Source organism: Diceros bicornis, chromosome 17, assembly GCF_020826845.1.
Source record: "Diceros bicornis minor isolate mBicDic1 chromosome 17, mDicBic1.mat.cur, whole genome shotgun sequence".
Taxonomy (NCBI): domain Eukaryota; kingdom Metazoa; phylum Chordata; class Mammalia; order Perissodactyla; family Rhinocerotidae; genus Diceros; species Diceros bicornis.
This window is the reverse complement of record NC_080756.1, coordinates 51,401,097-51,415,514: the sequence shown is the minus strand read 5'-3', so window position 1 is coordinate 51,415,514 and position 14,418 is coordinate 51,401,097. Positions and strand designations below refer to the sequence as shown.

Sequence of the window (14,418 nt, the reverse complement as noted above, 5' to 3'; positions counted from 1 at the left end):
CTCTATCTGGTTTTTGCTATTGTTGTTATTATCCTTAGTGCTGTCAAGTTACTTCTGACTCCTAGCGACCCTGTGTACAGCAGAGCAGAACACCAGTAGGTCTTCTTTTTGCACCATCCTCTCACCTTCTGGCACTGTATCAGACAATGCTCTACTACCATTCACAAAATTTTCATGACCAATGTTTTTGGAAGTGAATAGCTAGGTCCTTCTTCTTAGTCTGTCTTAGTCTGGAAGCTCTGTGAAAGCTGTCCACCATGAGTGACCCCACTGGTATTTTAAATATCAATGGCATAGCTTTCAACATCACAACAACACGCAGCCACCGTAAGATGACAACAGACAGACAGGTATGTGATTTCCTGACTGGGAAAAGAACCCAGGCCGGGGCACTGAGAGCTGCAAATCTTAACCACTAGAACATCACTCTAGCTGGCTACATAGTATATTTGGCCAAGGGACAGCATAGAAAAATTAGAAAGCAAGTGTCAGAGTATTTGCAGATTTTCATAATGCAAAGCCACCATGGTTCATTTCAAATTATCAACGTGAAGTCACTAAAGGCTGAGCTGAGAAGAAATGTACAAAATTGGCTCTCCAGAAATAGTGCCAGCTAACTTCAGTGTATCACTATCCAGCAATGGTAACGGCTTCTGACTATTGCTAGTCTCTGAGTTTCTTAATCATTCTTACCTTACATTTTTTTATTTCTGATTTTTCCATTAAACCTCTCCAGACCACCGTAAGTAGTACCTTCATTAAATCTTTCAAACAATCTGAAATGGTGTCTGTCATGCCAGAACCCTAATCGATGTAGAAACCTTTCTTATCCTTGTATTACTATGATTTGGCAAAGTTGTTTAGCTCATAAAATATGTTTGCTAACTTTGTTTAATGAATTAATAATAATATGAGCTGTGATGGGGAGGATAATTACCACCAAGGAATTTGTGGGTAGTAAATTTTCCTCACAATACAATTAAAAAATTCAAAAATTTAACTAAAATATTCTGATTTCAAAAAAAAAATTAGCAATAAATTATGAAAAATTTTATAAAAGCAACAAATAACCAAAACAGTTTGTAAATGTTTTATTAATTAGGATTCACTAACAACATGTGTTAGTAAAACAGCTGCTATATAGTAAACTCACAGATGTAACTTCTCCTAGATGAACAGTCATCCGTATAAATATATTTTCTCACCATATATGCACATTTGTGGTTCTTCTCTTTCAGAAAAGTTAATCTGTGTAAAAAAAATTAAAAAACAAGGTGTAGTATTTGCAAATGCCAATTTTAAATGCCAACTTTAAAATTAGGAAGAACAATCAAAATGAAAAAAAGTAAAACAGCAAATAAAAATCAAAATGAACAAAACAAAATACTCTGAAGTTCGAAGGTCGTTAATTACAAAACATTAAACCTAATAGAAAATATTAGACAGTGTCTAATCCTATCCTCGTTGTTTAAATAGAATTATGAGTCAAATAACAAATAACAAGAATATGATAGAGGTTTACAGATTTATAAACTTGACTAAAACTGTGCACAAATTTCTTCTAAGAGGCCAGTAAAGGTAAAAATGTAAATGTCCTAAAGATGAGATTATTTAGAAAGGGCTGGCAATTCTCTCATGAGTATCTCCCACATATTGATCCTCAAATACCATGATTCTTTCCTTTTTTTTTTTTTTTTTTGGTTGCTCTTTCTGTGTCCTACACGGGTAACACCCCCCCCCACACACACACACACACGTCCCACATACTCTCAGAAAAGGTCAGTTATTTTCATTGTACTTACAGGCTTTGGATCACTTTGGTGCCATCTTCCCATAACCAGGACCCATTGGTTTCATTGATTTTGAGACCTACCCATCCTTTCATTTCAAAGATTGATAAGATTTTCTATTGGGAAAAAAAAAATCAGAAATCAGAAATATGTGCATATTATAATCCACTCCTTCCTGACTCAAAGGCTAATGGTAAAATGTCTCCCAAGGGCTTGCACACATCCATTATTAGTAATAGAATTTTTCTCAAGATATTATCTTATTTTTTAATGTGTTTTCCTTTTAACATTAAATGTTCAAATGATGGAGTTTCTCTAATTTCTCCCTAAGAAAATTGAATCAAAGTAAGAAAATATCATACACTTTTGAGAATCTTCAGGCTTCCCAAATTATGGTGTTAATCAATAATGCTTCCAAACAAATATAGTTACAGCATAACACAAAAGCAGAAGTGTCTTCCCTACCAGCTCTTCATTGACGTCTATCTTCAGAAGATGGGAATTCAGCTCAGCACAGGCAGCATGGCTCTCTGGCCAGGTTTTGGGTTCACTGGAAAGATGATAACAACTATTTCCAAATCCAATCCAGTGATTTGGACAAAGATCACAGGAACATTCTAGAAAATATAAACATATAACATGTATACTGTGTACTATGAATAACTATTATCAATACAATTAGTAGTTCTTTGTGTTTGTTATACGGATGGATATTAAACAGAAAGCAAAATTTAAGTATTTTTTGTAACACTTCTGAGAAATTTTACACAACCTATAGCTAATAATAATATTTTGCTCATTTGTTTTTATTTTTCTGTTTAAAAATTGTTATAAAATTGCAACTATAAGGAAGATACATTTCAAATAATATTATAAGCATGTTTGAAGTGACTAAAATTATGTATGCATAAATATATGTATGCATTAAATGACTGAACAATATCTAAGTGTATGAACACAAAAGGCAATTAATGAACTATTCCAATTTTGGAGATATTTATTGTTGTTGATTTTAAATATATAAAATAAAATTCTGTAATTTTTTAAAACTTACTCTCCAACTATTTAATAAATATATACAATTTGCATATTTTTATAATCTTTTTATTGTCATCAAAACTACAGAGTTAAAGTTGCTTTTGTCCTAAGGAAAACAATTGCATTTTCCTCTCTCTCTCTCTCTCTGTAAAGAGAGAAGTTGGTTTGTATCCTTCCCATCAAGGACATTTCAAATATTAATATATATTTACCGAGGCAAAAAATACATTATTTTGCATTTTTATTAATTTATTGAGATAACATCAACATCATGTTCATTCAACATTATTTTTGCAAGAAGTATACAAGCTGAGAAAAAGAGATCAAGATCAATAATGTTAATATTTGTATAACAATAATATATGTATCACTACATCTATGTTTGTCATTAAGTATGTAATGATGTATGTATATCACAAATATCCCAGTCCTTGACTTTATAATCAATTTAAAACATTATGTGAATGCTTATAACAAATATCCTTTTATTTGTCTGCTAGTATATCTCTACAAGAATCTATGTGAGGTAAATAGTGAAGAGTAAAAATTATAATTTTTTTTTTTTTTTGTGAGGAAGATCAGCCCTGAGCTAACATCCATGCCAATCCTCCTCTTTTTGCTGAGGAAGACTGGCCCTGGGCTAACATCGATGCCCATCTTCCTCTACTTTTTTATATGGGACACCACCACAGCATGGCCCGACAAGCAGTGCGTCAGTGCACCTCTGGGATCCGAACAGTGGCGCCAGCAGCAGAGCACGAGCACTTAACGGCTACACCATGGGGCCGGCCCCTAAAAAGTATAACTTTTAATGAAAGAATATGTTGAATCTAATCATCATAATTTCACCAACAGTGTATGTCTTCCTTTAATCTGCTTGTTTTTTTACTAATTTTAAATTTTCATTTTTAAAAATCTATACCAATCTTTTAGATATGAAATAATATACCCTTGTATAATAAAAACATTGCCTAATTACCTGTGAAAGTGAGCATCTTTTCATATATTAATTATACTTCAAATTTCTTCTTTTGCAATTTTCTCTCATTTATATCTTTGCCTGCACCATCACTCTATAAGTTGTTTTTTCTCTTTTTCTTACCTCTCTCCCATAGATTATTCAAATGCATAGGTTCCCTTTACAGTCTTTCCAAAACACTTTAGCATGCTGAACAAAAACACACTTCTTAAATGATTTGCTGTGACATTTTGCTGCTCATTGTGAAAAATAACCAGAACCATAATACATTATTTTTTTTACTTCAATTTTCATGTTCCTGTTCTTTACTCACCCTCAGTGACCTGGATTTTCCTCTCTCAAATAAAACTTTATCACTTTATTCCTTGCCTCAGGCTTTATTTCTTAAAACATACAGGTAAAGATTAAGTTTGTGTTTGGCCCTTTTGTAAAAATCTATCATATTTTCCATATCAGTTTTTCATATGTCTTTAATTCCACTTTTAATTCCTTTAAACATTTGAAAAGCATCTACTTTTCGTCTGTGTCTGATACTTCTATTACTTGAATGTATTACCATCTAGTTTTGTTGTTTGTTATTTCAGCGTTATTTCAGCTAAGTACTGTTCATGATTTTTTCCCGTGCAATTTGGTGTTTTAAATTAATTTTTATATTTGGCAAACATCTGGACCTGAACTAGTGTTCTCATCTTAGATAGATGATCTACATGTGCTTTCCCTCCGGTGACCTGGGTTCCTACCAACCCAGCATCACACAGGGAATGTAAGTTTAAATTCTAAGGATACCTACCTAAGAAGTTAGAGAGGTCTTTATATTCAATTAGAACTTGAGCTAACAGAGAGAATTTTTCTTGATAACCTCAAGCTTTATGTTATAAACTAATTTTTAACTCTCTTGCTCAAGTTAAGTGAAAACCTCATCCTCTGTCTCTCTTGTTCAATCCAGACTGTTGAGTTATTAAAATTAAATATAACCCCAAATACTGGTAACTTCAGGGTCAGGATACCACTCTGGTTTCAAACTTTCTCCCTGTTTTTAGCCCTTGGTGATTTGCTTTGTTTTATTGGAAAAGTATATGTAAAAATAAAAATGTATTTTAAATTTTTAAAATTTTATCCATCTAGACACCTGAAGATAGGCAGGAGAAAAAGGTAAGCTGGGCTTCACTGACATACAAACACAGATACCTGAGCTGGTGAGCACCATCTTTTAGGGGAAAATCAGAGCAGCCACTCTGGCTCCCTATGGCCTTACAGTAACCTTGAACTTCCTCTCTCTTAGAGGAATAGAGCTGGAGATGCATCTATTAACTGTTAAAGTTAGAAATGCAACAAAAGCAGTAGTAAAGAAATAAGAAGTAAAAAGAAAAATAACAAGGAGGAGGAGAAAGAGGAATACAAAAATACAGAAAGAGAAAACATTAGCAGAGAAAAAAAGCTGACAATAGGTTTCAGTGAATCCCTAGAAGAGAGAAAACAAATGGTACAGTATTGATTGATTTAGCAAATGTGAAAAGGTGACAATGTAAATGGCCAGCATTTGAGAAACTAGATTATTTACTCCTCAAAAATCTTACGAAGATCAGATTTGGAGTGATAAAATATTGGAGGACAAGCATTAGGGATGGTGGAGAACGAAAATGGATTGAAAGTATGTTCAGAAACATTGGTTGTCCACTTTCCTACCCCACTTTAACCTCCAATCCCCCTAGTCTATTACAGGAACAGAAGTTAATTCTTTGGGGAATTGAAATCAACAGACCCAAGACCAGGGGTATCGAAGAATTAGAGGGCGGGCCTGAAGAGCAAGGCCAAAATGCAACAGAACTGAGATTCATTAGTGAATGGTGCTACCATCAACATCTTTTCTCCAAAACAACAGCAGATAAGTCTATAATCCCTAGAAGGAATAATAATATAAAATCCCTCTTTAGATACTATAATTTCCAGAAAGTAACATTTTGAGGGGGGAGGGAGGAGAGGGAAATGCTCATGACAGAATGGGCACTTGGCTCTGAGTAACCTCAACAAAGTGCCCTCTTACTCAAACAGATTTCCACTCAGCCTTTTTACTGCAGCACTCCAAAATGCATCTAAATAGCCAGTATTGGAAGACATTTGATGAAAGTCATTATCATGGAAAACAAAAACATGAAATTCAAAAATGGAGAGAAAATAGAAATAACGGAGGGGCAAGATAAAAATCCAGAACAAAATCAATATATGTAAAATTCTCTGGATTATATAATTCAGATTCCTTCAATGAAGAATAATCTCCTGTAAAAGAAAATGACAGAACAAAAAAGATCTCTTGGAAATCAAAAATAAGATAATTAAAATATGGGATAGGTACAAGCTAATGTCTGAAACAAAGCAGAATAGAAGCAAAACAGAAATGTAGAAAGCAGGATAAAGAGAGTCTCAGGATAAAAAAAGGAAAAAATGCTAAAAAAGGAAATAGAATGGAAAAGACTAACAAAGAAATAATAAAAATTCAAATTAATAATCCAACAGAAAATCAAAATAATAATTCAATTTGAAGTAGACAAGATTCCAGACTGAAAGAATCCAATGGGTGTACAATTAATATAAAAAATAGAAATAATAAATAACTTTCACACAAAAGCATATGATTGAGAAATTTCAGAAGATAGGAATAAAATAGGAAATAAGGTAAAAAAAATTTAAAACAATTGTAAAAATGTCACAAACGATGTCAAATAAAATAGTATTACACTTGTCAATAGTCACATTGAAGGAAGAAATCATGGAATGATGTCTCATAAAACACATTTTTTCAACCAACAATATCTTATAAAATGTATTTTTCAACAAGAGAGCAAAATAGAAAACTTCTTAAAGATAATTCAAAGACTCAAAAAGATATGACCCAGGGGCCGGCCTGGTGGCATAGTGGTTAAGTGCGTGCGCTCAGCTTCAGTGGCCCGGGGTTCGCAGGTTCAGATCCTGGGCATGCAACAATGCACTGCAAGTCAAACCATACTGTGGTGGCATCCCATATAAAGTAGAAGAAGATGGGCATGGATGTTAGCCCCCAGCCAATCTTCCTCAGCAAAAAAAAAAAAAGAGGACTGGCGTTGGATGTTAGTTCAGGGTTGATCTTCCTCACCAAAAAAAAAAAAAAAAAAGATATGTCCCATGAATTAATTCTAGGAGGTCATTAAGTTCAGAAAGAAACAAATAATCGCACACAAAACCTATAACAAATGAAAATATGGAATCCATGTAGGATCCATAACAGAAAAAATGGCAAAAGAAACCCCATGTAATTGAGCAGTTTACCTAGAGTGCAGTTAACCCAGATTTGGAATGGAGACTAAAGGGCTTTAGGAGAGAGGTCATCATGTGATCGTGACAGTGTGTTAACGAAAAAATGGGAAAAAAGAATGGAAAGCTATGGCCATTGTTTTCTTATTGATATGATAAGAAAGTAATTTATACTATCTAAAATGAATAACTCAAGTAATAGCAGTGTAAGCATATTATTTTGAAACATGGTGGTAGTAAAGAAAGAACTTGAAGGGTTGAGAGCATTTGCCTGTGAGGAACAGAACTAAGGGAGGAGGATAGGCAGCCAAGAAATCAGTGTTCTTAAGTATGTCTTCCTGTGCTATTTTTAAATCAACTTTATTAAGATATAATATACACACAATAAAATCACTGTTTTGAAGTATACAATTTGATGAATTTATTTATTTATTTATTTTTATTTTTTGTGAGCAAGATTAGCCCTGAGCTAACATCTGTCACCAATCCTCCTCTTTTTGCTGAGGAAGACCGGCCCTGGGCTAACACCTGTGCCCATCTTCCTCCACTTTATATGGAACGCCGCCACAGTATGGCTTGACAAGCCGTGCGTGGGTGCTGCACCCAGGATCCAAACCCCAGGCCGCCGCGGCATAGCGCAAGCACTTAACCACTACGCCCTGGGGCTGGCCCCACAATTTGATGAATTTTGACAAATAAATATGCCTCTGTAACTACCTCCCCAATTAAGATCTAGATTATTTTCATCATGCCAAAAGTTCACTCATGTTCCTTCCTAACTAATGCCTCCACCCTCCCACCTCACTCAAGCAACCATGGATCTGATTTACATCACTGTAGACTATTTTTTACCTTTTTTAGCAACATAATCCTTTAATATGAACTCTTTTGCAACTGGCCTCACTCAGCATGTTTTTGAGTTTTATCCATGCTGTATGTGTAAGTATTTCATTGCTTTTCACTGCTGACTAGATTATTATATGACTAAACCACAATTTGTCAGTCCATTCACAGGGTGATTGATATTTGGATTGCTTACAATTTTAAGTTATTATAAATAAAGTGTCTACAAACATTTGTACACATGTCTTTTGTGGACATATGTTTTCATTTCTCTTGTTTAAATGTCTAAGAATGGAATTGCTGGCAATGTGTGCCAGTACAGTGGCTCCAAATACTTACCAACACTTGTTTCTGTCAGTCTTTCCAAATTTTACCCATTTTAGAGTATGTGTAATAATAACTCATTGGAGTTTTAATTTTCATTTCTCTAGTTATTTCCCATTTGATTGACATTTATTTCCAAATGAGGTGAATGGAAATAAAAAAAACACCAGCAAGATGAATGGCTAATATTTGGCATTTAATATATTTTAAATCCCATTTTTCTCCTAATAATAATAAAATCACAAACAATTACTTCATATATATATAATACTTAGGATCTTTTCACATTCTACCATGTCATCTTTCTTATTTTACCCAATAGGAATATTTCCCTGTTAAGGGATTGGGCATAGATAAAACTGCATTTGTTTATCATGATTCATTAAAGGTTTGTGGTTTTCAGAAAAATATAACCTTTAGCCCCAATAATCAGAATCTCTGTTCTGGACTGAAAAGAGTTAATACTTACCACCATTTTTAGAAGATAGAGTAGGAATAAGTGATATTTTTTGGTTTTCCTCTTCTCTGCTAGAAAATACTATGACAAAAATAATAGTAGTAATTAGTAATGTTAATAAAATTATTAAGACAATGTAAAAATTCAGTCTTGATAGCAAATTAATGAAATATATTGCTGATGTACTTTTTGTGATAAGAACAAAATATTTTCTTAATTACTTACAGTTTGCAAGCAAGACACCCACTGTTGTCATCAGGATTATACACAAGACCCCTAAACTCCCAGTTGTCACTTGCCATGCCATAGATTGGTGGTCTAACAATAAAGAAAACAGAAACAATGATTAAGTTTTATCATTTCCTAGACGTCTTCAAATATGAAATTCAAAACCATTATGTTTCCCTCTCAGAGGGCAACTATCTGTTTTCTAATTTTTAATGTGTTCAACCTGAATAAAATTATTTCTTAGCCACAATGAGAACACCAGTTCTTTGATACCCAAATTTCCTTCCTGACTATAGCTCTTTCTTGACTATAGCTCTTTCTCTCCCATCTCACTTGAGGCCCAAGGTATGACACCTCAACCACCCTCACCAGCATCTTTGAGCATTCTTTGCCTAGTGTTCTACAAATTAACTCTGTGCAATCCTAAAATGTACTCTGTCTGCTAGTAGACTTGGAAATTAAATACATTTAGAAAAAAATTGTCATGCAAATAAAAATATGCATGCAAATAAAAACATTGAATTCTAAAATCCATGTGAACAATAGTATTCATTTATTAGTCAATCAATCGATTTATTAGTCAAGGGGAAATAACAAAATACGTTTTTCTCTTTGTTGAGATAAGAAATAATTGTCGTAAATTTTACCAAAGAAATATGGGAATATTTACCAAGTTTTAACCTAGACATATGAGGCTAGGAAACGCTGCTATAAAAAAGGGGTATTGCGCTGAAAGTTGGAGGAAAATAAGAACTAATTATTTCTTGAAGAATGATTTCCCTTAACTTGCTCACCCCCAAACCTACATATATGTACACATTACTACTCATATATTTATACCTTATTGTCATTACCTTCTTTTCATTTCAGAAGGTGAGAAATTTGTCCAACTCTAAACCTTTCATATAGCCTCTTTAGTCCTTGACACCCAGTCTCCTCTAGAACATTTATTCTCTAAGAGATTTCTCTTTCTTGCCAGTATCTTCATCATCTCTTTCTATAAACTTTGCCAGATTTGATGTGGGGTCAAATCTCTCAAAATTTAATATAATCCCTTGTCTTGGTTCAGGACTTCCACTTTTTATTGCCATTACTCTTATGTTGTTGTTTTTTTTTTTCAGCCAAAATTGTGAAAATGCTTTCTGGACTCATTTTATTCCCAAACTAAATGCTTTCAACTCCTTAACTCTTAGTTGTACCTTATATGCCTTTCTCTTTAATCAGCAAAAACTTCCATTGCTAAATCCAAGGAAATGATTTCCCACATGCAGTTTACTAGACCGCTATTCTTAGTTTGATGTATTTTCTCCTTCTCTTTGGTCATGTATTCACATGTACCTTCCTTGGATCTTCCTCTGCTCAAGTCTTACATGCTGCTTTTCTCTGATAGACTTTTTACCCACATCATCTCTATCTGCAATCTTAGCTATTCATTTAAGTCTTTCAGAACCTTTTATAACCTCTCCTTGGAGATCTAGCCTCTTAAATCCTATTTCATTATGGACATTTTCCTCTGAACTATGAAAAGAAAATTCAAATGCCATATTTGATCTGACTTTTATTGAATTAATCATTATTTTTCTTAACAGTGGGTAAGAAGACTAACTTCCTAATCACTTAAGCTAGGAAAGTTATTACAATATTATACTCATTTCTCACCTTTGCCTCCAATATCCAGTTAATCATGAAGTCTTCTAGGTTTTATCTCCAAAATATTTGTAGACTTTTTTATAATCTGTCTTTGTTCTAACACTTCTTTAAGTTTTTGGAATATAAGTGACTATCGCTCCTACATTTTTATAGGTCTCTTAGCTCCAGAGCAGGCACACAGGAAAAGTCCCAAAAATATTTGTTGGACTGAATAGGACTGAACCGAATTGAAGGCTAACATCAAGATTTATTTTTTAAATAATTTAAAAATAACATCGAAAAGAAGCAGTAGAATTTATTCAATCTCCATAGTTCTCCCAAGTAATGCAATTCTGTTGGAATTTGGATCAACGATATTGTGAAGGAAACAAACATATTGAAGGACTATTTAAGAGACAAACTATTGCATGGTAATATCCTAAAATAGTTAAGGAGAGTGCTGAATATAGAAAATTAGTGTAATGTGGCAATTTTACAATGGTTTTGAGAGAAGTAATCTTCTAAACCCAAGAATCGAGGCCTAGCTAATAACAAAATATGTGTAACACTGTACCTTTTCTTTTTTTCCTATCAAACCGTTTTTTGTGCTGAAGATGAGAAGAGGGAAATTTCAGTTCCATATATGTTACTTGCTGTTCACTTGATATGACATTGCTCTGGCCTGTCTTGGGTACTCTTTGCTTCTGTGGAGATTTGGAAAAATTCAGTTCTGTGTAGGTTACCTCATGCTGCTTTCCAATATCTTCGTTTTGCTTATTTTTAAGCATTTTTTTCTGACTGCTTCAGCTCAATCTTGATAGCTTGCTGCGTTTCTTTTGAATTTCTATGCAATAGAAATGTGAGGAAAAGAGTTAAGTGATCATTGTCTCAGATCAGGCAGTGAATAATGCATTCATTCTGATGTACAAGCAAACATTTAGATATAATACTAAAGAAGTAAAAAGGGAAAGAAATGTGAGTTTGAATCTCTCTCTCAGCTTTGCAGTGTTCCTTGTTCAGAAGAGTAATTTTACCCTCCTTTAATAAGGTTATATATTTCATTTCCTCTTGAATCAGTTTTTGAAAGGAGTGGATAAGTATATATATTTTTCCTTCTCAGTATTCTCTGTATAATGTATAATGTCAATAATATGTGGGCAATGCTTAAAACACACCTGCATTAATGAAGAATTGAATATTTATATTTGATATTAATGCTCTTTATTTCAAATGAGGTTGATATAAAGTCTATTATATCACTGAAATAATTTACTATTTAGTGGATTCTGTTATTAATAAAGAGAAAACTCATTTTTCTTAGGAACTAGGTATATTCTACATGTGTAATCTGCCAGCCTGCCGTCCTTTTTCTACCTACTCAGACCATATTTACTTATATACACACACTCACACAGAGAGGCACACATATACAGACCATCTAAGTTAATGAGACATTGCGAATGAACCACCAAAAATGAATAAAGAAAATAAGAAAGTAATTTACAAAATCCAATTTATTAAATCTTCAATCTCATTATTATATAAAGAAATTAAAGTTAAAAGAATAGAACAATTTTGACCCATGAGAACACTAAATAATTTAAACTGATACTTTTGGAGTTGGCAAATGATTGTAAACAGAAAGTTATTCATCAATATTTATTAAAAGCTAAAATTTGCAGGATTTTCACCAGCAAATTCCATTTAAAACAATTTGTCTTACAAAATATTTTTTAAATATTCAAAGTTATGCAGCACAGGTATTTTGTTTTTATTTCCTAAGAGTTAAGTTGGAAAAACAAACAAACAAAAAAGTTAGCAAATGAATTATTCACAATTAAGGGAGTTGTTGAATAAGTTACAACACATCTATACCCTAAAACACCACAAATTGTTTAATATGACAGACATTCTTGATATGTAAAGCAAAATAATAGATTTATAATGTGTTATGTTTGTAGTGGTTACTTGTAGGTAGAGTTTTGACAGGTTTGCATTACTTTCTATTTTATTAACAATTAAAGAACACATGTTAAAGCTACTTAAATGAAGGTGAAATTTTGAGTATTTAAAAAATTAAATAACAAATAATTTTATACATAGGACCTTTTCTATATCCATGATTATTTCCTAAGAGTGAACTCCCCCAAAATTTAAAAAAAACAAAAGAATTGAGATAATTTTTTTTTAAATGAAGGATATTTTTACACTTCCTCAAATTGTTTTCTGGAAGTTTTCACCAATTCATATATATCCATCAACTGATAAGGTAGTTAACTTAAGGGTATATTGGGATTGAAAGGATACTGCTGTTTAACTATTTGAGACAATTAAACTACCTTTTGTAACAGAGGAGGAAGTAAAATAACTATTGTTGAGAATAGATAATGGAATAAACATGGTCTAAGAAAAGTTTAAAAGTGATAGAATCAGAAGAAAAATTGGTTGAAAATTGGAGCACCAGATAGATTTAGATCACTAATTTCACGGCGTTTACTAAAACAAATTTTAGATAAACCAAAATTTTAAATGTAAAACATGAAACAATAAAACTAGCACAGAATTAAAAGAAAGTGCAGGTAAATAATTGTAAGTTTCTAGTCACACACAGGCAAGGAAAAGAGTTAGGCTGAGTTAAAAACAGCATTTTTGTTGATAATGTAAAAATTTTCAGCAATAAGCACATTAAGACTTTCATTTCATCACGAACATTGTAAGAAATACAAACTAACATATTAACGATGTACATTTTCACTTATAAAATCAGTATATATTTATAAACCAGATATAATCACACATAGTTGGACAATGTGCAGGAAAGCAGGTATTCATTTACACGGGCTTCTGGTTAATCTAAATCTTCCCTTTCTAGAAGATAATTTGTCTATATGTATCAAAACCAAATAATGAATGCACCTACTGGTCCAACATTTCAAAATAATGAAAAAATGATGTCTTATTCAATAAATTAATTTGAGAAAAGAGGCTAGACAGTTGGAAAAAAACAATAAGGTAATTTCGAGGAAAGAAACAAAATAAAAAGGATAGCTGACTATTATTTAATACATTTTGAGTTGATAGTTGAAATTAATATAAAAATGACATATATTTTTAAATTTTCAAGAGAAGAAAATAAGCAAAGCACTCGTACTCACCAACTTGAAGAATAAATTTGAAAATAAATTTTGTAGGATAATCATAGGTATGATACAATGTAAAATTGTTGTAAGCTGGAATTAATAAAATTATACAGTAGATAATCTGGTGTAAGAACCCCAGGCAAGATTTTAGGTTAAAAGTAACCAAATAGTGACTTATGATACTTTTTTAATCAAAGTGTGTGTGAAAAACTGCAAAGGAAGTTCTCATGTAACTGCTGGTTTGTAGTTTGCCTCCCCCACAAAAGACCTATCAGGGAGTGAAAATATTGCTTTAGCACGCCATGGTCTTGGTACTTTGAAAGCTACTTCATAAATTATAGACCTTTCAATTTAAAATGTTTGAGAAAAATACTAAATTTAAAGACTGCTTAATGAGAATATCCACATGTCAAGTCTGAGGCCTTATAGGAAAAGAAAAATAAACCAAATTGCCTATCATATTAGAGGTTACATGGAACAAGGTATCACAGGATACATAGAAAAGTATGTAGATTTGTCAGAATAGAAATTATATTTTTGGTTTTACTGGTTAAATTTTAATAAATAATTCTTAGTGATAGTTGATATCGCAACCCATGGCATGGTGTTTATCTTTTGTATATTATAGCATATAATATAGTATAATACAGTCTAGTATGTTATAATAAAAACTACATAATTTGAAAGACTTCAATGGTCATC

The 14,418-nt window shown here is 32.5% G+C and overlaps 1 protein-coding gene across 1 annotated transcript; it reads right to left on the bottom strand.

The window, feature by feature from the left end:
- Positions 1 to 1,136: 1,136 nt before the first annotated feature.
- On the bottom strand, positions 1,137 to 13,861 carry LOC131415783 (killer cell lectin-like receptor subfamily I member 1). The gene is made up of 7 exons (XM_058557597.1): positions 13,732 to 13,861; positions 11,151 to 11,420; positions 8,945 to 9,037; positions 8,732 to 8,800; positions 2,256 to 2,407; positions 1,803 to 1,906; positions 1,137 to 1,248 (listed from the first exon to the last, which is right to left on the bottom strand). Exons 2-7 carry the CDS (start codon positions 11,362 to 11,364, stop codon positions 1,137 to 1,139), a joined length of 744 nt encoding a protein of 247 aa, XP_058413580.1. The 5' UTR covers positions 11,365 to 11,420; positions 13,732 to 13,861.
- Between the last annotated feature and the right edge of the window lie 557 nt (positions 13,862 to 14,418).